At 55.2% G+C, this 23,001-nt stretch overlaps 1 protein-coding gene across 2 annotated transcripts in view; it reads right to left on the bottom strand.

The window, feature by feature from the left end:
- The window catches only part of LOC8155555 (E3 ubiquitin-protein ligase RGLG2), a 36,233-nt gene continuing 13,765 nt past the window's right edge, over positions 534-23,001 (bottom strand). For both annotated transcript variants that reach the window (XM_021446534.1, XM_021446535.1), the window contains 2 exons: positions 1,118-1,174; positions 534-1,020 (listed from right to left, as the gene is read on the bottom strand). In XM_021446534.1, the coding sequence (XP_021302209.1) occupies positions 940-1,020; positions 1,118-1,174 (138 nt within the window). In that variant the 3' untranslated portion in view covers positions 534-939. The remainder of the gene's footprint in view (positions 1,021-1,117; positions 1,175-23,001) is intronic.

The following is a 23,001-nucleotide window of genomic DNA, read 5'->3' as shown; positions in this document are numbered from 1 at the left end:
AGAACCTGCTCACCAACAATACCGAAATTAAATGAACTGACTAATACTTCACAGGACAGAGTTCAAAAAGAAGTCGATACAAAATCAAAATGTATCTTTACAAGACAAAGAAAAAAAAGGAAAGCTTCACTCTTTAGCCTCGTCATCAGGAGGGGGAGCGGAATCTCAAGCTTCCCCGAAGGCAACTAGCAAGTTCTTCAAACTCAGGTTCGGCCTTCTAGATGGCCTCTACAGCTTCTTCGTCCCCTACCCGGCACGTCAGTTGTCGATGTTAAACCATTAAGTTCCAACATACACAGAAGCCGAGTACCCCTGTGGCAAACTATCGATGGTAAAACATTGACAGTTGCAAAATAAATCTTACCAAAAAATTGTTAGATTACTTAATAGTGATCTATAGTTTTAATGATGGTTGTATATCATGGAATTCTTTTTGCTTGTGTTCATACGTCATGAGATTCTTCATATGTTTTGCCCGCATGGACACTAAATTAGTACTTAGAATTACTGTCATTTTATGCAAAATATCCACATGAGTCATATCCACTAACATATATTTAGTTGTCGACATTAGCAGTCCACATCATCCACTGATTCATTTATGATTGTCTCTCTTCATACAAGCGAAGTTATCCATACTAACAAGTCAAATACCATCCAATTTCCAGTCCAACCATATCCATCCTTGAACATTATCTGTGATGCCCACAGCAAAGTAAGGCATCTGTCAAATAATTCGATAATGGAAGCAACCTCCCATCTACCAACGCACACTGTAGGAACAAGATACAAGCAAACAATAATTATCCTCCATTTTTTCTACGGCTGATTTATTAAATTAATGCGCACTACACCATTAATAGTCCAATAGAGTTTTATTTCGAAGGATTCTACTCCTAGCATGTGCTCCGTTAAACCTAGTTCTACCCCCAAAAATAATTAGTACAATTTTACTCTCGTGTCAATGGGTCTTCGACAGATGGGGCAATCTGCGACTTGCGGTCCACATTCCGAACATGTCTGCATGAAAATAGAAACAAAAAAAATCAATTGAAAATCATGAAGAAACAATTACGTATGAAACAGCAAATATACAGTGAAGTGTTGCACGTTTCACCTGGTGACCACAACCAAATGCCATGTCCCGGGGTTTGGAAAGGCAAACTGGGCACATCTAGAGAGAGTAAGACCAAGAATTTGTAATTAGACACTGTATTAGTTAAATAACAATAAGTCGACTCATGCACCTGCAATGTAGCAGAAAATCTACACTGTTCCTTACTACAGCTCATTATATTACCAACATGTGGGCCCTAAAGATAATGGGTTAAATAAATTCCAGTGACACTTGAGGAATTTATCGAAGAATAAAACATAGGAAGTGCTAAGCAGACACTTATAGCAAATAAAACGAAGTATAAAATAAATCCATAAGAGGCAGTTACCAAGGAGCCAAAACATAGAATACACATAGGTCGAGTGGCCCACCCTACTTTTGATGATTCAATTAGCATGGGCTGGTACATATGAGCTCTTAGGTCAGTTTTAGTGGAGTTTCATGAAGGTTTCATGCACATTTAATAGAGTGACACATCAGTATTTTGCATGAAACTGGGAGGACAGAAATGGGATTGGTTTCATGGCAACAAAATGTATCCGCACTGTTTCCAAAACTTTGAAAACACCTTGAAACCTACACTGAGGCACTTCCTTTGTTTCATCGCGACTCCTCCCGCCACGGTCGCAAGGTCCGCAGTGCTCCGCCGTGAGGCTCTACCCATCCACCACGCGCTCCGCCACCACGAGGCCATCCGCAACGGTCGTGAGGCCGTCCACCTTGAGTCCGTCTGGCCACGGGCGCAGGGCTCCACCGCCGCAAGGCCATCTAGCCGCGGGCACAAGGGCTCCGCCACGCCACGCCGCAAGCTCCGTCAATGGAGAGACAGCCACACACAGTCACAGTCGCAAGCTCCTCCGTCGCATGCTCATAAGCGGAGCCGTTGTCGCTGCAAGAGGGCGCTGCGTCACCCTCAAGGTCCTCGCCACCCATGGGCGGCAGCATCAAGAGCTCCTCCGCCGCGGGAGAGCCGGCCGCGAGCAGGGGAATAGAGATTAGGGGAGACCAGGGGACCCACAAAATCCAAGAAAATAACCCATGAAATTGTGCCTGAAACTATGCACTGAGAGGAAAGGCCTATTTCATGTTTTGTTTCATGTCTTGGAGACCGAGAGGTGAAATCTTGCATTTAGACTGGCCTTATATCTACTATACCTAAATAAGAGGAACCCACTAGCAGATTTCTTTGTGATTTCATGAAGCCATGTCACAAGCCACAAACTTCAAAGTCACGAAGTGCACACGAAGCATCCCTCCCATCCACGTTCTTCATTGCGCAACTAAACAATTTTGCCGTCTGATGGTCTCCCTATGTCCACTCCACTCCTTCATTGTCTTTAAAACTGAGTTCCCTCTTACAAAGTTACTGCAGAAGATTGTAGTTCTTTGCCTAATCAAAAGCTTTTGCTCCTATGCGAGGTTATCTTGCACCTCGAATTTGGCATGGCTGGAGTCATGATTGGAGTGGAGATCTCACGAGTCACGAAGCGGGTGAAACAGGAAAAGCACGTCGGAGGCTACAAACACCTGGCTGCCCTGGCTGCTGAAAGCCCTAGTTTGGTTTTGTTGGTACATGCCAAGTGATGGAGCACGTGTGATGATCATGGTGATGATGGTGATGACCACAAGATGATCAAGTGCTCAACTTGGAAAAGAAGAAAGAGAAAAACAAAACCCTATGGAGATCAAGGCAAAGGTATTGCTTAGGGTTTTGGTTTTGGTGATCAAGACACCATAGAGGGTGTGATCACATTTAGGATAGATAGCCGTACTATAAAGAGGGAAATTCTTTGGCTAACCGGTTATCAAGTGTCACTAGGTGTCATTGTTCATGTGCGTGCATTTAGAACCTAGTGAGCTAACTTAACTCATTAGAAGAAAATGATTGTGAAAATGCTAACACACGTACACTTGTTGGTACACACTTGGTTGTGTTGGTACACTTTGAGAAGGAGGTGGAGGTTGAAGGGTAGAGAGGGGTTTGGGTTCCCATCGGCTTCTCCAAATTTCCCATCAGCGCTTTTGAGAAAATGAAATGCATATTTTCTATTGCGTCGGTGGAAAGTTTGGAGAAGTCGCAGGACCGGACGCTGACCGCGGAGGCACGGGACGCTGAGCCTGCACGTCCGGTGTGCTGTCAGTGCCTGGCTCTACTAGGGTTAGACATCGGACGCTAGGCACCAGACGCAGGCTAAACCCTACTTGTGCGTCTGGTGCTACCTGACTTCTGAAGGTGCCTCTGACTGAGAGCACCGGACGCTCAGGGCGCGTCCTGTGGTGTGAGTCCGGTGCCCCTGCGCGTTTGCAGTGCTCTCTAGGTAAGGGACCAGACGCGCAGGGCGCGTCCGGTGGTGTGGGTCCAGTGACCCCGCGCGTTTGCAGACCTCTCTGCGTACTTGACCGGTGTGCACCGGACGCATCCGGTGGTTCGTTCTTGACCGTTAGAGATCAACACACCTGGTTCAAAGGGTTGATACGTGGCTTCTTCTGGTGCACCGGACGCAGTGTTTGTGCGTCCGGTGGTCACTAGCTGTGCGTCTGGTGGCCTCGTGTTTTGCCCAATGAAGAAGTCAACAGCTCTATTTGTTTGAGGGGCTTATAAATACGTGTTGGCCGGCTTTGTGACTCACTCTCTTGGCATTCTAGCATACTTGACATCCTTGTGAGCCTAAGCAAACACCTTTCACTCATCTCCTTCATAGATTAAACATCTTTGTGAGATTGGGAGTGATTCCAAGTACATTTGCTTGAGTAATTGCATTTAGTGGCACTTGAGGATCAATTTGGCTGTGGTTTTCTTGTTATTCTTGGTGGTTGCCGCCACCTAGAAGGCTTGGAGCAGCGGATGAACTTTGGCACGAGTTGGTGATTGTTCGTGGCCATCTCCCGGTGATTGTGAGGGGGTCTTGTACCTTCCCCGGCTGAGAGCCGAAAGGTAACTTGTCGGCATCTAGACTCGTCGTCTAGACACAAATGAGTATAAGTATGTGTGCCTCCCTAACCCGGATGGTGATGCAAGTGGAACACAGAGAATTTATACTGGTTCGGGCTAAGGATGCCCTGCGTCCAGTGTGAAATCGGAGGTCTGTATTGCCTTGCACCCAAAGGTGATTGTAGTAGGGGCATGCAAGCAGTTGCGAGAGAGGGCTAAGTCTCAGGTCTCGACTTTGTATGGTGAACAGAGCGCGTCTTGCTACTCAGTGCGTGAACTCACTTGGAGTTGTGGTGGGTGACTTGAGTCTTGGTTGCCTTGATTGTGTGTATTGTTTTGCCGTGTGTTGGATGTGAGCCCTGGCTCCCCTTTTATAGTATCAAGGGGGCATAGGATTTTACATGTGTGACTGGTGATCTTCCTCTGGTGAGCGGTGAAGCTACAGTCCTGACCCTGTTGGGATTTGCCCATCCCGTCCTTGAGGTATGGTTGACAGTATGGTTGCTCCTCTAGAGGGTCGCCGAGCCCTGTTGAGGTCGTGGGGGTCGGATCGGTGACACTGCAGCTTGTCCTGTAATAGTGGGAGAAGACAGCTAATAGTGACACTGGTTAATCTCTCCCATTCCTCTTTTACTGTGAGGCGCTACACCACAGTGAAAGAGGTAAGGTAGCATAGTGAAAGAGGTAAGGCTACAGTGGCTGGGGTGGTTGGAATAGTCGCCACCATGCCCTGCCGTGGTATGGAGGTCGCTGCGTCCGTCACGTCGTGGGTACGGGCGCCGTGCGTTGGAAGCTTGGCTCTGAGACGGGGGCTCGGGCGAGGCGGTGTTGGCGCCTGAGCCCAAGAGGGGTCGGGCGAGGCGGAACTTGCACCCGAGGCCAAGGGGTCGGGCGAGCCAATGCTTACGCCCGAGGCCAAGGGGTCAGGCGAGCTGGAGCCCGCGCCCGAGCCCTGGTCATCATGGATGGTTTGCTTTGTCTTTTGCGATTTTTATTATTCTGATTTGGGTATCCCTTTTATGGTACCCAACATAACTCTAGTGGATTGCTCGTGTCATTGAGTTACCTCACTTGTGGGTCGGTTCTTACGGTGTCCTAGTGAGGACGAGGTTCGTGGACGAGGTTCGTGCTACACCTCTTAGCCGCCGAACCACCAAGTGTTGGTCGACATAACGGGAACGTAGCGTGCCAGCAAGCACGCGGACCTCGGGAGAAAAATCGGTGTCTCAATTGTGTTTCAATTGTGTTTGATTGACATTCTCCCGGTGATTGATTGTTCATACATTGGTAATTGGTTCATCTCCTACACAGCGGTATAAATATCTCATCCTCTTCATTTACTTACCGCAAAGTAGTGTAACTAGCTTAGTTGCTAGTCTTGCCTTGTGTAGCTTAGTTCTATAATGTAGCTTGTAGTGACTTAGCTCTTGTGTGCCTAGTGATCATATTAACTAGAATCGTTGGATAGGTGGCTTGCAAATTCCCCATTAGAGCTAGAGCAAAAAGCTTCCCTTTGTTATTTACTAACCTCTTGCTCTAGTGAGTTTGTAAAATTTTTTAATAGACTATTCATCCTCCTCTAGCCATTTTAGGACCTTTCAGCTGCTCGCTATAGGGATCCCAAAAGCTGGCATAGCGCCACCCTGATTCCCCACATTCCAGTACCTCTCCGCCACACCCATCTCCAATGGCATGGCTGCCACTGCCTCACCAGCATCATGGCTTCCAGCGGAGAATTGCTTCCGTGTTCTACTCATGGCCACGTCCATCCGCACTGCACTCTTCCCGTGCCATCTCTCACCTAAGCCACAAGGAAAGAGAAGGTGATTCTCAGGATGAACGACGGGGACAGTGAGAAGGCTGGGCACAGAGGCAATCCAATCGTTTCCTCTCCTTTTCTTTTTTTAATTCGTTTTTTCTCTCAACTTTATACTCCATGTCATACCGGTACCGTGAGGCAATCCAATCGTTTCCTCTTCTTTTTTAAAAAAAAAATCGTTCTCAACTTTAAAGTTTATACTCCAGGTCATGCCAAAAAAGTTGGTCCATGTTATGCCATAGGGAAGAGAAAATACAGGGAGTTAGAAACAAGCAGTTCAATGTGAAGACGAGGGCTATCGGTGGAATTGTCCCAAGTTAATAGTACTCTCTCAGTTCCTTTCTAATATTATCAAGTGAATGATTTCTGTAATCGAATAAACACTAATTATGTAATTCTTCACTGTGTGTTCGGTGTTCACCATATAGTCATGTTGTACTTCCTAATTGAGAAACTCCAGAAGGCATTTTAATAGCTTCTATATGAGCAGTTGGATGCTTTATCTCCTCATTTAGATCTTGCACAGTTTGATTGAAAAGCGTTTTGTCAGGCTTCTCAGAGTTATTAAAGGTGGATCATTGTCTTTCATTAAGATTTCAAGCTAAAATCAAAAACTAAGCTAAGAATGTTCTACAATGGGGGGTCGTTTTTCTCTATATGAAGACAAGTGTGATGCCTGTAATAGTTGTTGGAAACACAATTCTTCCCCATATAGAGCTTTGTTTTATGGATCAAAGGATTTTCGGCCTATAAGCCTGATTCATAGTTTTGCCAAATTGGTGACTAAGCTCTTGGCTAATCGATTGGCTCCTTTATTGCCTTCCTTGATCTCTGCAAACCAGAGTGCTTTTGTGCGAGGAAGGAAAATCCATGACAATTTTATTCTGGTTCAACAGATGGTTAAATCTTTGCATAAGAAGAAAGAGGCACACATTCTTCTTAATCTGGACATTTCCAAGGCATTTGATTCTGTTTCTTGGTCATTTCTCCTAGAAGTCATTTGCAAGGTGGGGTTTGGTCAGCGGTGGCGGGACCTCATTTGTTTGCTCCTGTCCACCTCTTCAACACAAGTCTTGGTTAATGGGGAGCCTAGGGACACTATTTTTCACCACCATGGCCTCAGACACGGAGACCCTCTGTCACCAATGTTGTTTATTCTGTTAAGTATATGATGAAGATCTAGTCAATAGGCCTATCTATAGGCTCTATCTATATATAGCCGCTCTATCTATATATAGCCAGAGGGCTCTCTATATATATGGACGACTCCATCTCTGGAGGGCTTTGTACTTCGTTATTCCAAAGGTTAGTAACATGGTACCAAAGCATGGTTTAGGGGTCGAATTAGGGCTAATCTAATCCCTAATCACCCCCAAGATCCATTTTTTTCCGGTCGTTGCACGCCCATCGCGTGTGCCGCCGTCTGCTGCCCATCGCATTTCCTCTGTTTTCACGGGGGTCGGCACATCGCCACCGTCGTCTTCACCTTCGCGCCTTCACGTCTCGTCTCCACCTTCGCGCCTTCGCGACTCGTCCGCACAGGCGTCCGTCACGAGTTTGTCATCGCATCGCGCGCAGGCTTTTCTTCACGCGCGGGGACGACTTGCGTCCGCCCGTGGGTGTCGTCTTCCCGCGTGCCCTGCCCGTGGAGATTTGGAGCGCCCGCGGGAGTCATCTTCCTGCGTGCCCTGTCCTCTTCTGCCCGTGGCTCTTCATCCCTGCACGCTGCACGTGGTCATCTTCTCTACCCGTGGAGATTTGAAGTTTTCTTCCTCTGTTTCTGCAGAGACCATCTCAGGCTATTTCCAGTCACGGTGGTAACAGTTTTTCTTCCCCTTGTTTGTTTGCTACAACTCTTCAGTCATGTCATCGCAGCTCAACACTATTGTTATCAACATTACCCTTGATGGTCAGAATTACCCAAAGTGGGCTTTTTGTGTGGAAACTGCGATCGGAGTAATGCTGCTGATGTCAAAACTTGGCAAAAGAATGATGGCAAGGTGATGGCTGCAATGATCAACAGTACTAAGCAATCTATGACTATGAGTCTATCCAAGTGTAAAACAGCCAAGGCTATCTGGTCCTCCTAGAAGGCACGCTATGTCCAGGACAGTGGTGCTCTCTTGCACACTCTTATGCAGCAAACTCATAGTATTGAGCAGCAAGACATGTATGTCTGTTGATGAGTACTACTCAGCTTTTGGGCGTCTGATGGGATCCTTGACCTCTATGGTGCCTGACTGTACAGCTGAGGATTGTCCAGCCCACAAGTTTATTGAAAAGTTTATTATCGTTTTGTCATGGGTGTAAGAGCGGAATTTGATTCCATCCGTACTCGGTTGCTTCATGATTCTTCCGCTCTAACAATGGCAAAGGCACTGTCAGAATTGCTTGCTGAAGAGACACGTCTCCGGTCTCTGACTTCTTCCACACATGTGTCTCATAATGTGTTGGCTGCTTCTTAGAAGTTCAGTACACCAAAGGGTGCCTCGCAGGAGCCTTGTCAGCATTGTGGTAGAACTGGTCATACTCCAGATAATTGTTTTGTGCACCATCCAGAGAAATTGGCTGAATTTTGTGCTCGTCGCGCTGCTCGAACCACTAGGGGTCGTGGTACAGGATCTACTCCTAAAGGATCTGTGTCAGTTGCTGCTGCTGGTGGTTCTTCATTTTCGTCTTGGGTGTTTGATTCCGGGGCTTCTTTTCATGTGATGTCTGATCAGTCTCAGCTTGTGGCCTGCAAACCAGTTGTTGATAGTGTTTCTGTTCAGACAGCAGATGGTACAAGTTGTCCTATCACTCATCATGGTTCTCTTTCAAATTCATATTTCTCTATTCCTGATGTCTCCTTTGTACCTAAGTTGTCTATGAACCTCCTCTCTGTTGGTCAACTTGCTGATCATAATTGTTTTGTTGGATTTGATGACTCAACTACCTAAGCAGCAGTGGAAGCAGCAATGTATTCAGCTTCACAGCATCTGCTGCAGCATCCTTGGTGGAGAGGAGGGCGACCCACATGAAGCGCGAAGCATCATCAACCATCAGGAGGAAGTACCAGCGCCCGCCAGGAGTTGCTGGCGTCACCGGGCCGCACAGGTCGGCGTGGACGAGCTCCAGCGGGTCCTCGGTGCGGTACTGGGCCTTCTGTGGAAACGGCCGCCGGCGCTGCTTGGTGACGAGGCACGTGTCGCAGACCTGCTCTGCATGCTTGATGAGAGGGAGTCCGTGCGCCATGGAGTGCTGGCCGAGCTGGTGCAGTGCCTCGAAGTTGAGGTGGCCGAACCGCTCGTGCCAAAGCCAGTCGGTGTCGTCCTTCCTTGCGGCGAGGCAGACCGGCTGCGCGGCGTCGAGGTGGAGAACGTAGAGGCGGCTGGGTCCGCGGTTCACCTTGACCAGAAGACGCCCGCGTGGATCCCAGATGCGCAGCACGCCATGGTTGATCTCCACCTTGGACCCTCCTTCATCCAGCTGGCCCAGGCTCATGATGGAGTTGCGCAGTGCCGGGATGAAGTAGACGCCCTGCAGCACGCGATGCTCTCCGTTCTTCGCCTGGAACACGATGGAGCCGACACCTTGAATCTCCACCCTTGACGCGTCGCCGAACCGCACCGTACCGCGCACCGATGTGTCGAGGTCGGAGAACAGCTCGCGACGTCCGGTCATGTGGTGGGTGGCGCCGCTATCGAGGTACCAGCCGTTGAGCATATCTTCGCCGCCGTTGTTGAGGAACGCGCGTGCTCTGGGCTCGCTGATGTCGACGTCGGCCTTGGAGCAGAAACCGCGGTCCGCGTCCAGCTCGAGGAAGCCGTGGGCAAGGAAGAGGGCCGCCTCGCCATCATCGGCCTGCGCGATGTGAGCTGCTCCGCCACGCTCGCGCCGAGGCTCGGGGCAGTCCTTTGCCCAGTGACCAGGGCGACGGCAGTTGAGGCAGAGGTCGTCGCGGTTGGCCTTATGGTCGCCGCCGGCGCCTCCTGCCTTCGCTCCTTGCCCGTCACCGTCACGTTCTCCTCCCTTGGCGGTCTTGCCCTTCTGCTTCCTTCCGCCACGCGGCCGTCGACGTGCTTCGCCGCTGGAGGAAGCAGAGCCGCCCGCGCCACCCGCGTCCTTCTTCTTCTTCTGGCGCGCCAGCCACTGCTCCTCTGTGAGCATAAGCTTGCCGCCGACGGACACGGGCTCCTGCACAGGGTCGTCGTCGAGGTCGTCCACCGACTTCAACCTCCCGATGACTTCCTCGATGGTGAGGTCCTGGAAGTCGAGCAGGGTCTCGATGGCGATCTTGAGCTGCGCGTACTTCCTGGGCGTAGCACGAAGAAGCTTCTCCACCGCTCGCTCCTCGTCCATGTTCCTCTCGCCGTGGAGGATCATCTGCTGCTTCAGCGTGGCGAGGCGGAGAGCGAAGTCCTCGATGTGCTCCCCTGGGTGGAAGGAGAGGTTCTCCCACTCCTTGCGTAGTCGTTGTAGCGTGGCGCGGCGTACGCGGTCGACGCCGATGCGCGTCGCGGTGATGGAGTCCCAGGCGTCCTTGGCGGTGAGCTTGTCCGCGAGCGACACCTGCATCTCCTGCGGAACTCCCGCGATGATGGCCTCCAGCGCGCGCCGATCGTCGTGGTACGCGAGATCGCCATACTCGACAGCGTCCCAGAGCTGGCAGGCCTGCATCTTGAGTCGCATGAGCGTGCTCCACTCATGGTAGTTCGACTTCGTCAGCATCGGCCATGGAGTACACGTGCCGCCATCCTTGTACACCGTCTAGATCACCGGAGATCCGCGACGGCCTCCGCGTCCTCGACGGCGAGCGGGCGACGGGGATTGAGCCCGGCGATGCCTCTCAGGGCTCCGCGACGGGCTCCCGCGTCGCGGATCAGGGCTCCTCCGCCCGTACGCGCGCGGCTCCCGGTCCACCTCCGCGCGGAGAGCCGCGGCCGTGGCGGCCGCCTCCTGAGCTGCTGCTGCCTCCCGTGCAGCCTGTGCTGCCTGCGCGGCTGCGGCCTCTGCCGCTGCCAAGCGCCTGGCGCGATCGCCCCCTGGGTTCACCACGGCGCCAACCTCTGGGTAGGCGCCGTGGTGGTGGCGGCGGCGGCGGCGGCTGCAGCTTGTGCTGCTCTGGCTCTCTGGCTTGAGGTAGACATGGCCCCTAGGATCTCTGAACCTCACTCCGATACCAATTGTTGGCATGAACTGGATTGCAAGCACAAGATTGAACTGCCAGAGGGCAGCTTGGCCAAGAGAGGCCGCTTGGATTGTATTGAAATTGCAAAACCAGAACCACACGAATACAAGGGTGAGGGGGCTGCTGCATATATAGCCTAGAGGGCAGACAGCACCCCAACATGTCCCTGACAGACTCTAACAAACTAGAGATGCTGTCCACCAGCAACTTGGTTCACAAGGCACCATATTCAACTTGGCTGCCAAGGAACCTATTAGGTAAATTAAAACAATTACAGCAAAGTAAAGGTAACTAGGCTAACACTAGGCTAACCCTGTCAGTTGGATCTGTCTCTGGGCAAAACTCGATGTCGGTGTTTTCCCCCCGGGGGGTCACACCAACGAGTAAAACTTGTATGCGTGCTCTCCTTTCCAGATGGTGATGCAAGAAAAGACACAAAGATTTATCCTGGTTCGGGCAAGAGAAGGTCCTACGTCCAGCGGGGGGAGGAGAGTTTGTATTATCTTGCACCTAAGTGCTTGTACAGGGGTGAATACAGGCGTGAGATGGATGGAGATGGAGTATGGAAGCTCTACTACGTGTGTATTGTGTTGTGTTGCGTGTCCTCTACCCGCTCCCGGGCCTTCCCTTTTATAGTTCCAAGGAGAGGCTTAGGGTACATGTATAGGCATCAGAGTAGGGGTCGATAGAGGTATGGCGCGCTGACCTACTCGAGGCCTCTGTACCGGCGTGGTCTCGAGCCATCTTGTCTTGGTACCTTGATGACGATTACGCGTGCCCCTATATCCTGCTCTGTGCGCCGTCCTGGACAGATTTATCTGTTGCACGCTTGTACGTCGCGGCAGTAGCTGCGTCGGAGTGGTTGAGGTGCTGTCACTCGTCGCCCGACCCTTCCCCCAGAAGGAAACATGCCTACTCGAGGGTCGGGTGCCATGTAACGCCTCGCTATCCAGAGCGCTGACCTTGGACGTCTCGAGGGGGGTCTTGATTAGACGTTCCGACCCACGTTCTGGCTTGTTTGGTGGGGAAAGCTAAAAAAGAATGACAGGATGGGTGCCTGTTCCCTATCACGCTTCCCGTGACTGGCGGGTTAGGTGAGAACGCGGCAGGCGCATTAAATGCCCTGGTTCCTGTGCCCGCGTCAGGCGGCGGGCAGCGTCCTTGCGCTCGAGGTCTCCTAATTTGTACGAGCCTGTTTCCGTATTCGACGGTAGCCGGTGCTCGAGCCTTGATCGATTCGCAGGACGCTCTTTCCGTGTTCGAGACCATGGTCGTCGAGGATCGCGCACACAACTGGGCGTCGAGTCGGATGCCTCGACTTGTGTACGGACACTCTTGATATGCTCATCAGTTAGGGCACCCCTTACTGATATCCTCGACAGTAGCCCCCGAGTCTCCATTCGAGCGCTGGCGCTTGAGTGGAGGCTATATTTTGTGGTCGAGTTTCTGTGGGGGCGCGCGAGCGACTCCGTGGGGGTAGCCCCCGAGCCCTTGGAGGAGTTTTTGACCCCTTCGAGGGTTATATTGCCTAATTTGCGGAAACGCTCTCCATATCCATCGTGGGAGGCTCTGATCGATTCGTTTTACGCAGGGGTCTCGACGTACTCCCGGTGGAGCGAGCGTCATCTACCCTAGATTGAGCTCTTAGCGAGTAATCCAAGTGAGAACCTGTGCCCCATTCGAGGGGGTCAGCTGCAGCCCGGAGGCGTTCTCATAAAGCGGGGTCGATATGGTCGGGGATGCTGGCCTCGTTCGATAGAGTCCAGCGGCTCGATGCCTCCCTTCGGGGGGATTCCTCTCGACCGTCTCGACCTTGCCTTGGACATCCCCAGCGAATTCTCGAGGCGGGCCTCGACTTTCGACCACTCGCTGGGCATCCCTGACTCTGGTACTCGAGATCGGCTGTCGAACCCATTCGGTGGGTCAGCCTGCGACCTCTCGAGATTTTTGTTGTAACAAATGCGTACCTTAGCTTACGAGGGAAGGAAAAGGCCGTGGCGGTTCGCCTTTCTGCCCGTTGGGCGCGTCTTTTTAGACAAGAGCCGTTGCAGCACTGTGCCGGCGTGGAATTCGTAGCGTCCCGTCTGTGAGAGAGATAAGGACCGTTAGGCGGCGCATTTATGGGAGGAGTTACCGTATCCATCGGATCTGTCCGTTGGTGGGTTGCCGTCTATAAATGCCCCGTGGCCTTGTTGTCGTCGTTCCTTCCGCCTTCTGCCTCCATTCTTGCCTCAGCTTCCTTGCCATCTCACACGCGCGCACCTTCGAGCAGTAGTAAAGTCGCCTTTCTCCCACCTGAAAATGCCTGTGAGACTCATCGCCGCCGATGACTGGCGCCTGTCGTTAATGACGGAGCGCCGGCTGCTGGAGCTCGAGAGGGAGGGACTCCTGCGCCCCCGCACTTCGTCGTCGCGACCGGTGTGGATCGCGCCGGCGGCGGACCACCGGGAGCAAAGGCCGCCCCAAGGGCTACGTGGTCTCTTTCGCCAAGTTCCACCGCCACGGCCTGGGCTCTCCTCCGAGCCGCTTCATGCGGGCGCTCTGCCACCACTACGGGGTGGAGCTCCAGCACTTCGCCGAACGCCGTCACCGCCGCGGCGGTTTTTGCCGCGGTGTGTGAGGGCTTCCTGGGGATGATGCCTCATTGGGAGCTGTGGCTCCATTTGTACCGGGGCGAGCTCTTCAACGCTCCTACCGGAACCACAGGGGTGAGGAAGCCGGTACGGGCCGGGTGCCTCAACCTGGTGCTCAAGACCGGCAAGTCGGAGAGGCCGCGCGAGTACATCCCGGTGGGGTTAACGTCGAACCACGCCGGATGGGACTCCCAATGGTTTTATCTACGGAACGACGACGACCTCTTCCCCGCCTACACTGGGCGCTTGATCTCGGAGCGCCCGGGCCACTGGAGCTACGACGTCGTCCAAACTCACCAGGCGCGGCTCGACCCCCTCCTCAATGCCCTGAAGAAGCTACACGAGGAAGGCCTGACAGCCGCTCTCGTTCTCTCGGCCGTCCATCATCGGAGGGTTCTCCCGTTGATGTCTCGGCCGTTGAGGATGGACGAGGTGGGTCCCGGCGTTTCGTCCCGGGATCTCGAGGCTTGCCGGATGTCCAACGAGGCTCCGGCAGACGATGAGGTCGCGGCCCGAGTTAGGGCGGCCGTTGCTAGCGACTTCCAGCCGGAGCACGTCAACGACTTCCCCAAGAGGCCCGATCAGGGGTCGATCGATCTGGTAAGTCCTTTTCCTATGTACGATCTTGAATCTCGATCTTCTTCGACCATTTTTAAGACCCATCTCTGCCCGTGCAGGGACCGATCGACGCTCGATCCTCGAGACCTCCAGTAAAGGAGGACGAGGTCGATCGTGACAAACGGCGAGAGTCCGCGGAAAAGCAGAAGTCCGCAGTGGACTTGAAAAAGAAGGAAAAGAAGAAGAATCTCGAGCGTCAAGCGCTGGAGACGCATCGGGCGAAGTCTAGGCAGAGGGGGGAGCCAGAGGAAGAATCCCCCGACGAGGACGATGGCGGCGATGGCGACGACGACAGCGATGATTCCGAGGGAATGGCGTCCCGTCTCGACCGGATCCTCGAGGGCCCTCCCCCGACCGGCGTCGACGTCCCGCGGACAGAAGTCCCAAAGGGGACGCTAAGCGGGTCTCGTGAAAGTCAGCAGAGGGAGCCGTCTCCACGTCGTTCCCGCGCCGACACTCCTCCTGAGCCCGCGCCAGGTCGGACCGTCCCCCGCCCCCAACCTCCTCCCGCGTCCAAGGCAGGCCACCGGGTTAAGTCCCTGACGACGGGGCCGCTGACTCGTGGTCGCGCCGCGTCCTCGAGCAAGGGGGGAACGGATCGCAGGAGCACCAGTCCAGGCGCCGGCCAGGCGGGAGATGCCGAGCCGAGACCGGCGCCCGCTCGCGAGGGGCCCGACGCCTCGACGCGGGGTGGCTCGAAGCCTGCTGGTCGAGGGACCGGTAGGCGGGTCGCCCTTCCTGTGGGGTAAGGTCTTAATGTCGTGGTTCTTGTTTTCCGACGCTTTTGCATTTTCTTAGGCCGCGATTTTTACTTACGCTCATTCTTCTTCCCTCAGGTTGAAGCGGACGCTCGAACAGGCCCAGCCCTCCATGGCCAAGAGGCTTAAGGTGGGAGCGGCCTCCAAAGACTCAGGTTAGCGGTTTATTCCCGATGTCGTGTTACCCTCATGTCGATCATCGTGGCTGACTTACTTTTTGTGCTTGCAGGCTCTTCCGACCCTCTGCCGCCGGCCGGTGCCGAGAGCGCCCCGCCACGTCCATTGGTGGGGGAGTCCGCCCCGCCGTCGTCGAAGCGGGTCGAGGCGCCTCGCCCTCAAGAACAGGAGGGAGCCCCCGAGCCTCCCCGATCTGGGGTCGAGGGGGACCCTATCACGATAAGTGACGGGTCTGGCGGCGACGGGCCTTCCAAGGAAGCTCGATCTGAGGAGCTCGAGGCTTGCCCTGCGACGAAACGGACGCCGTGGCCCATCGGGCTCCACTCCGTCGAGGAGCAGAGGAAGAGGGAGGAGGAGCGCGAGCGGGAGACGCGCCAACAGCTGCAGGAGGGGCAGCAGCAGCCGCAGCAGCAAGAGGGAGAAGGAGAGGAGGGGTGCCGGCCGGAAGGAGCCCGGCTCGAGGAACTGCTGGAGCAGGACCGGCAGGAGGAGCAGCAGCAGCAGAGGAGCCAACAATTAGAGGGACTGCTCGAGCCGCCGCCCCGTGGTCCGCCCCAGCCGGTGCCGCCGACGCCGCAAGAGCCTGAGACCGGGGAGGAGGGTCTACCAGTCTACGGTCCTCCACCCCGGCGTGGCTCCACCCAGGAGCGCCTGCTTCTATCCCGGCGGACCCAGGGCGGGCGGACGGAGTGGTGGCGCTTACTTGCATGATGCACACCCCGGTGGACCCTCAGTCCGAGATCAAGGGCACAGTCTACGGCATCGAGGGGATCGCTCCCGGATTTCTCCGAGAACGACGGGCGTGGGAAGACCACAAGCCCTCTGAGGAGGATGAAGCCGGGACGTCAGGCGGTGGCGCTTCCGACGAGACCGGGACCTGGAAGACGGTGGATGATGACGGGCGATTCCCCTCCCTAATCGACCTATTTTTACGTCATGGGGGATCGCTCGAGGCCGTCCAGGATCTCATCCGGGGCGTTAAGGCGCGCACGGAAGACGAAATGGAGAACTGTTGCCCCGACCGGATTCGCATCCGGGCCTCCACCGACCCATGTCGTGTCGTCGTTGGTTGTTGACGGGGAGGACGAGTGCTGTCTTTTTCCCTCGAGGGGGTGGCTGCTGATGGACCGACACCTCCTTTTCGTTCTGGACCGGCTCATCACGCTTTTCTGTGGCCGCTCCTCGACGTCGAGAGGCCGAGCTCTCGGCCTGCTGAACTGCCGCCACCTGGAGCAGAGTCTGCACCTCGTCTCGAATGCGTCGCGCTTGGGAGTTCGACGGTTCGGGCATATTACGCAGCAGCATTGTCGCCGCCACGACGTTCTGGTCCGCTCGAGGGAAACGGCTGACGGGCTGCTCAGGCTCTCCGTCTCCAACGATCTGCCGATGTACCTTTCGAGCCCGTCTGCGGACACTTTCGCCAAGCGGGTAAGGCAGGTCTTGCTCGAGGGTATGTTCAAGCAGAACAAGGCGCTCGCGATCCTCATCGAGCTTCGCTTTGAGCTCTCGTAGCTGCGCAAGTTGCGCGGCTCTGTCTTCTTGTGGAGGGGGGTCGACTTGACCGTCATTCCCAGGCGTCCTGGGGTCTTCCCTTGCTGCAGGGGCTCGACCGCCAGCAACGGCGTCTTGTGTCTCGTCGGTAGTTTCTACCGACCCGTCGATGTGGAAGCATTCCCTAGTAGGGTCGTGGCTATCGGACTCAGAGTCGGAGTCCGGCTTGGCGGCGTAGAAGCATCCACGTCCCTCCTCCAGCAGCCGTTGCCTGAGTGAGGTGATCGTGTATCGCCCAGGCCCTAGGCGACGGAGGCCTCGTACCTGGGAGAAATCCGGCAGCTCGGACGTCCGTTGCTGTACTCCAGTGTCGCGTGGGAGGACCATTGGTCTCTCCACGTATGTCTGGGCGTTTGGGCATATCGCCCTGGCGAGCGACGCCGCGGCATTGTCCAGACCGAACGGCAGCGCTCTTCTTGGGGCGAACAGCCCATGTGCAAGTAGCGTAGCGGTGGAGGAGAGCGCGCGGGGCGCGCCATCTCCCATCGTCGTCGTGCGATCCTCGTGGCGTTGGGCCGTCATTCCCGCGATTTCGGCGCTCGGGGCTTTCGGCTCCTGTGTCACTTCCTGCCTGGCACGAACTGTCGGTCGTGACGAGGCAAAAGGGTGATGGTGGCGCTGTCCACGCCTCTTTTTGGGCGGGGAGGCGTGGTGGCGAGGACGTCTCGGAGCCCTCAATCGTGTTGGCGCAACGCGGGCTCCTCCCGGTCCTTTGACCGAGAGTAGGATCATGTCATAGCCAGAACCGGTAGACATGAACTCGAGACCCCCGAACCAAATCACCGTGGAGTGCGGAATCGGCGAAATGAGAGTGGCCATCTGAAATGGAATGGGAAATCGGTGAGAAACACGCACGACCCCTACCTGGCGCGCCAACTGTCGGTGTTTTCCCCCCGGGAGGTCACACCAACAAGTAAAACTTGTATGCGTGCTCCCCTTTCCAGATGGTGATGCAAGAAAAGACACAAAGATTTATCCTGGTTCGGGCAAGAGAAGGCCCTACGTCCAGCGGGGGGAGGAGAGTTTGTATTATCTTGCACCTAAGTGCTTGTACAGGGGTGAATACAGGCGTGAGATGGATGGAGATGGAGTATGGAAGCTCTACTACGTGTGTATTGTGTTGTGTTGCGTGTCCTCTACCCGCTCCCGGGCCTCTCCTTTTATAGTTCCAAGGAGAGGCTTAGGGTACATGTATAGACGTCAGAGTAGGGGTCGATAGAGGTATGGCGCGCTGACCTACTCGAGGCCTCCGTACCGGCGTGGTCTCGAGCCATCTTATCTTGGTACCTTGATGATGATTACGCATGCCCCTATATCCCGCTCTGTGCGCCGTCCTGGACTTGTTTATCTGTTGCACGCTTGTACGTCGCAGCAGCAGCTGCGTCGGAGTGGTTGAGGTGCTGTCACTCGTCGCCCGACCCTTCCCCCAGAAGGAAACATGCCTACTCGAGGGTCGGGTGCCATGTAACGCCTCGCTATCCAGAGCGCTGACCTTGGACGTCTCGAGGGGGGTCTTGATTAGACGTGCGTGTTCCCTATCACGCTTCCCGTGACTGGCGGGTTAGGTGAGAACGCGACAGGCGCATTAAACGCCCTGGTTCCTGTGCCCGCGTCAGGCGGCAGGCGGCGTCCTTGCGCTCGAGGTCTCCTGATTCGTACGAGCCTGTTTCCGTATTCGACGGTAGCCGGTGCTCGAGCCTTGATCGATTCGTAGGACGCTCTTTCCGTGTTCGAGACCATGGTCGTCGAGGATCGCGCACACAACTGGGCGTCGAGTCGGATGCCTCGACTTGTGTACGGACACTCTTGATATGCTCATCAGTTAGGGCACCCCTTACTGATATCCTCGAAGACACTCGGGGTCACCGGACGTACAACGGGGAGCCACCGGACGATGGACCCCTGCGTCCGATGCACTGATGATGACCACGTGTCATCCTTTTGAAGCTCATGCGTCAAACTCCAACGGTCACTTTCGAACCATCGGGCGCGGTCAAGTGAGCACCGAATGCATCCGGTACTCATCGAACCCATACGTAGAGAGGGTTGCAAACACGCTCGAACACCGGACGCTGACCACCGGACACTCCGGTGCGTCCGATGCTCTTGTTAGAAACCCTCGCAGAAGTCTGTCTTCACCGGACACACGAGCTGTGAATATCCTGCGTCAGGGCTGAGCGTCCGGTGCGCGCTGCTTACTCAGGCCAGACAACGACAGTACACCGAACGCATAGGCCAGCGTCCGATGCCTCTGCGGCCAGCGTCCGAGAAACACTCCCGCGACTTCCCAAAGAATTCCATCAGCGCAATAGAAAATATGCTTTTCATTTTCTCTAAAGCGTCGAATCCCGCCTCGCAAGCTCAGCGGGAGGGAGAGAGGAACCCAAACCCTTCTCAACCCTAGGAACTCCATCTCCTTTGCAAATGTGCTAACACCACCAAGTGTCCACCACCAAAGTGCATGTGTGTTAGCATTTCACAAACATTTTCCCAAAGGAGTAAGGTTAGCACTTTACTAGATCCTAATGCATATGCTCAAGATATGGATCTAGTAGCACTTGATTCGAGAGACGACCGTGATTTCCCCTCTTGATAGTCGGCTATCTATCCTAAATCCGGTCAATCACTTCTCTACTCAACTTAGACCGGCAAAAGCAAAACTCTATGTTTATACCTTTGCCTTGATCACTTTACTCCTTGTCTATCACCATGATCTCCACTTCATGCTTCATCTCTTTGTAATCATGTGGCCACCTTTCCATGCCACCTAGCACTTTCATCACATGTATTGCTATGCCTAACTCAAATTACTTAAACACAAGGCATTAGCAACTTGGTGTCATTAATTACCAAAACCAAATTTGAGCTTTCAAGTAGACCGAAGTCAACGGTGCCGCGGAGATAGCGAAGGATCCGCTTGAGCAGTGAGGTGTGGCTCCCGGGGATCATGCATATGGAGACATATCTGCTGAACTGCATAGGTGATGTCTGATCGGGTGAAGGTGAGGTACTGAAGTGCACCGGCAAGACTCTAATATGCAGTGGGATCTGTCACTAGTGTACACGCAGCCTCTAATAGCTTGCCTTGTGTGTCAACCGGAGTGGAGCAGGGCTTACAGTCAGTCAACCCAGCTTGCTCCAGGATATCAAGAGTGTACTGATGAGGCTCAACAATGACCTCGAGGAAGTGATGGAGCAAACCTCAATCCTTCATAGCAAACTCCTACTCAAGAGAGGCTATGATCCGGCGAAGGAGGGACTCACTGGAGGCTGAGGACAATGTCATCAACATAGAGCAGCAGGTACGCAATCTCAGCGTCATGATGATAGATGAACAGATAAGTATCTGACTTGGCCTCCACAAACCCCAGGGTCAGAAGGAAAGCAGCAAACCGATGGTTCCACGCCTGGGGGGCCTACTTGAGGCCGTAGAGAGACTTGTTGAGCCGAGACACCATGTCGGGACGAGAAGAGTCAACAAACCCCGCCGGCTGGCTGCAGTACACTGTCTCAGTAAGAACGCCATGCAGGAAGGCATTCTTGACGTCAAGCTGATGCACGAGCCACCCGCGAGTGAGCCAGCGAGAGGACCGTGAGGACAGTAGCCGGCTTCACCACTGGGCTGAAAGTCTCGTCGTAGTCGACACCCGGTCGCTGAGGGGAACCCTGGGGGAGCACCACCAAGCATGGCCACCGGCGGGCGAGGCTCACCACCGGGAGCCGAGAACGGCCACATGGATATGCGCCCTGACCATGGGTTGTGGAAGGATGACCAGGGTGCACCCCGCGGAGGTGTCGGCACCGTGTTGTCCCCACGGCCTGCACCACGTCCCCCGCCGTGGCGACGGCGGCCGCCACGGCCCCCGACCCCGGCTCGGCCTGGGAGAAGGGTGACCAAGAAGAGACAACGACGACGGAGTGGACGGACGTGGTGGGGGAGTAGCGGCGAGAGCAGTCGAGGAAGACGAGGACCCCGATGCGAAGGCCGATACGACCTGAACTCCCTGCCGGAGCTCCTCCATGACGAGGTCGTCATGGACCTGCAGGAAGGTGGGGAAGGGTCGCTGACAAGTGATCCACATCCGGAGGTGAGCGTAGCGATTGCTGAGCCCGCGAAGGACGTTGAGGACCAGGATACGGTCCTCCACGGTCCAGCCAAGGTCGCCGAGAGAGTCTGCCATCCCCTTCATCTTGCGGCAGAACTCGCTAACGGAGAGGTCACCCTGGACGAACGTCCGAAAGCTTGCATCGAGACGTAGAGCCCGGGCCTCGATGTTGCCCAGAAACTGGCCCTTGAGCGCCAGCCAGGCCCCGTGAGCGTTCGGAGTGTTGCGGACGAGGTCATGGAGGTCCAGTGAGATCGTCCCAGGATCGAGGAGAGGACGATGTTGTTGAGGCGCAGCCACGAGGCAGTCGGGACCGTGCCCATGGCGTCGAGGAGGATGTGGTCGTCGAGGGCGTAGCGGCGAAGGGTGAGGAGGACCAGGTCTCGCCACCAAGCGTAGGAAGGCGACTCCGACTCGAGGACAACTGGGACCAGGAGCCAGATGTTCTGGACACTGTGTCCAGTCTGGTAGTGAAGCTGGGCCACGAGCGCGTCGGCCGGGTCGTGCCAGAGGACCGTGGTGGTAGACGAGGGGTGTCCCGCTACAGCCCCCGTGCCCGCCAAGCCGGAGGAGATGGCCTCGCCGTCATGGGAGGCAGGAGAGGTGAGGAGCTGCTCCGCTTCGACAATCTGCTTGGCCAGTGCATCAGCTGCGTCGCGCTCCGAAGCGAGTGCGGCCTCCCGCAGACGGGCCTGCCCCGCCACATACTCCGCCCGAGCAGCGACAAGGGCGGTGTCGAGGGCGGAGTCGGGTCCCGCTGCGGTGAGCGATGGGGGTGGAGCGGGGAAAGAGTTGGTGCTGGCCCCCGCGCCCACCATCCTGGTGGTAGGAGTCCACGGCGGCATGCCGAAGGGGAAGGGAGGAGCCACAGCGCCCAAGACCAGGTCGCCGGTGGCATCAGAGGTAGGGTCGACGACGGCGTCGGTGTTCACTGCATCCACGGCTGCATCGTCGGAGCCCCCTGCGCCTGCGCGCGGCTAGCCCTCCGCGCCTGCGCTGGTCTGCAGGGGAGGGCCGCCTGTCCCAGGTGGCTGTGCAGCCATGAGGAGGGGCGCCGCGTCGGGAGGAGGCAGGCGGGGAGCGCCCTAAGCCACGCCTGGGGGAGGGGCCAGGCACCGCCCGCGGGCTGGCCGCGCGCGCCCGCACCCGCTCGTGTAGTGGCGGCGTCGGGCAGGGCCAGTGCACCGGATGGGGCCAGGGCGTCGAAATGAGGAGGTCAGATGCTGCCCGCGGCCTGGCCGCCCGCGTTCGCCCGTGGAAGACCGCTGGACGAGGCCAGGGCGGCGGCGGCCGCCGCCGCCATCTGCGCCCAGGTCAGCTGGAGAGAAGGGAAATGACCGAAGTAGGTTGGGGGAGGAGGGGGAGGCGGCCTACCAGTCATGGTGCCTGCGGCGGCATCCCAGGTGGGCTCACCGGCCGGCGGCGGCGCTAGAAGTAGCCTGGCGGCTGGGAGGAGGGAGGGAGAGAAACTAGCCTGATACCATGTTAGACTTAGGGTTTTCCTTGAATTGGGCCAACCCTAAACAGGGTGGCAATATAGTTGCCTACATGGGCCTCATGGGCCGGCATTACTCATACTCTAGTCTAACAAGACACCTCCTGGATTTATTTGGACATGCCTCTGGTCTTAGAACTAACCTGGCCAAAAGTTCAGTTTCCCCTATTCATTGTACTGATGAGGAGTTGGCACTCATAGCAAATGTCCTCTGATGTTCTGTGCAGGCCTTCCCTTGTACATATCTTGGCCTCCCACTCTCCTTTGGAAAACCAACTATTGAAGTGCTGCTACCTTTAGTGGATAAGGTGGCAGAGTATCTCCCTGGTTGGAAGGCTTCTTTAATGAACAGGGTTGGGCGGTTAATCATGGTAAAGGTTGTGCTAGCTGCTGTCCCCATATATTTTTTAATAGTCTTGGACCTTCCTAAATGGGTGATTAAGGCTATTGATAAAAAGCGGCGAGGTTTTCTTTGGAAAGGTCACCAACAGGCCAATGGTGGCAATTGCCTGGTGGCTTGGGAAAAGGTACAGAGACCACTTGAGTATCCATAATCTTGAACTTCTTGGTTGTGCGCTTAAGGTTCTGTGGTTGTGAGCGCAAAATACAGTTGCTGAAAGGCCTT

This window comes from Sorghum bicolor, chromosome 8 (assembly GCF_000003195.3).
Source record: "Sorghum bicolor cultivar BTx623 chromosome 8, Sorghum_bicolor_NCBIv3, whole genome shotgun sequence".
Taxonomy (NCBI): Eukaryota; Viridiplantae; Streptophyta; class Magnoliopsida; order Poales; family Poaceae; genus Sorghum; species Sorghum bicolor.
The sequence above is the reverse complement of the archived record's forward strand: the minus strand, read 5'-3'. Positions and strand labels throughout refer to the sequence as shown.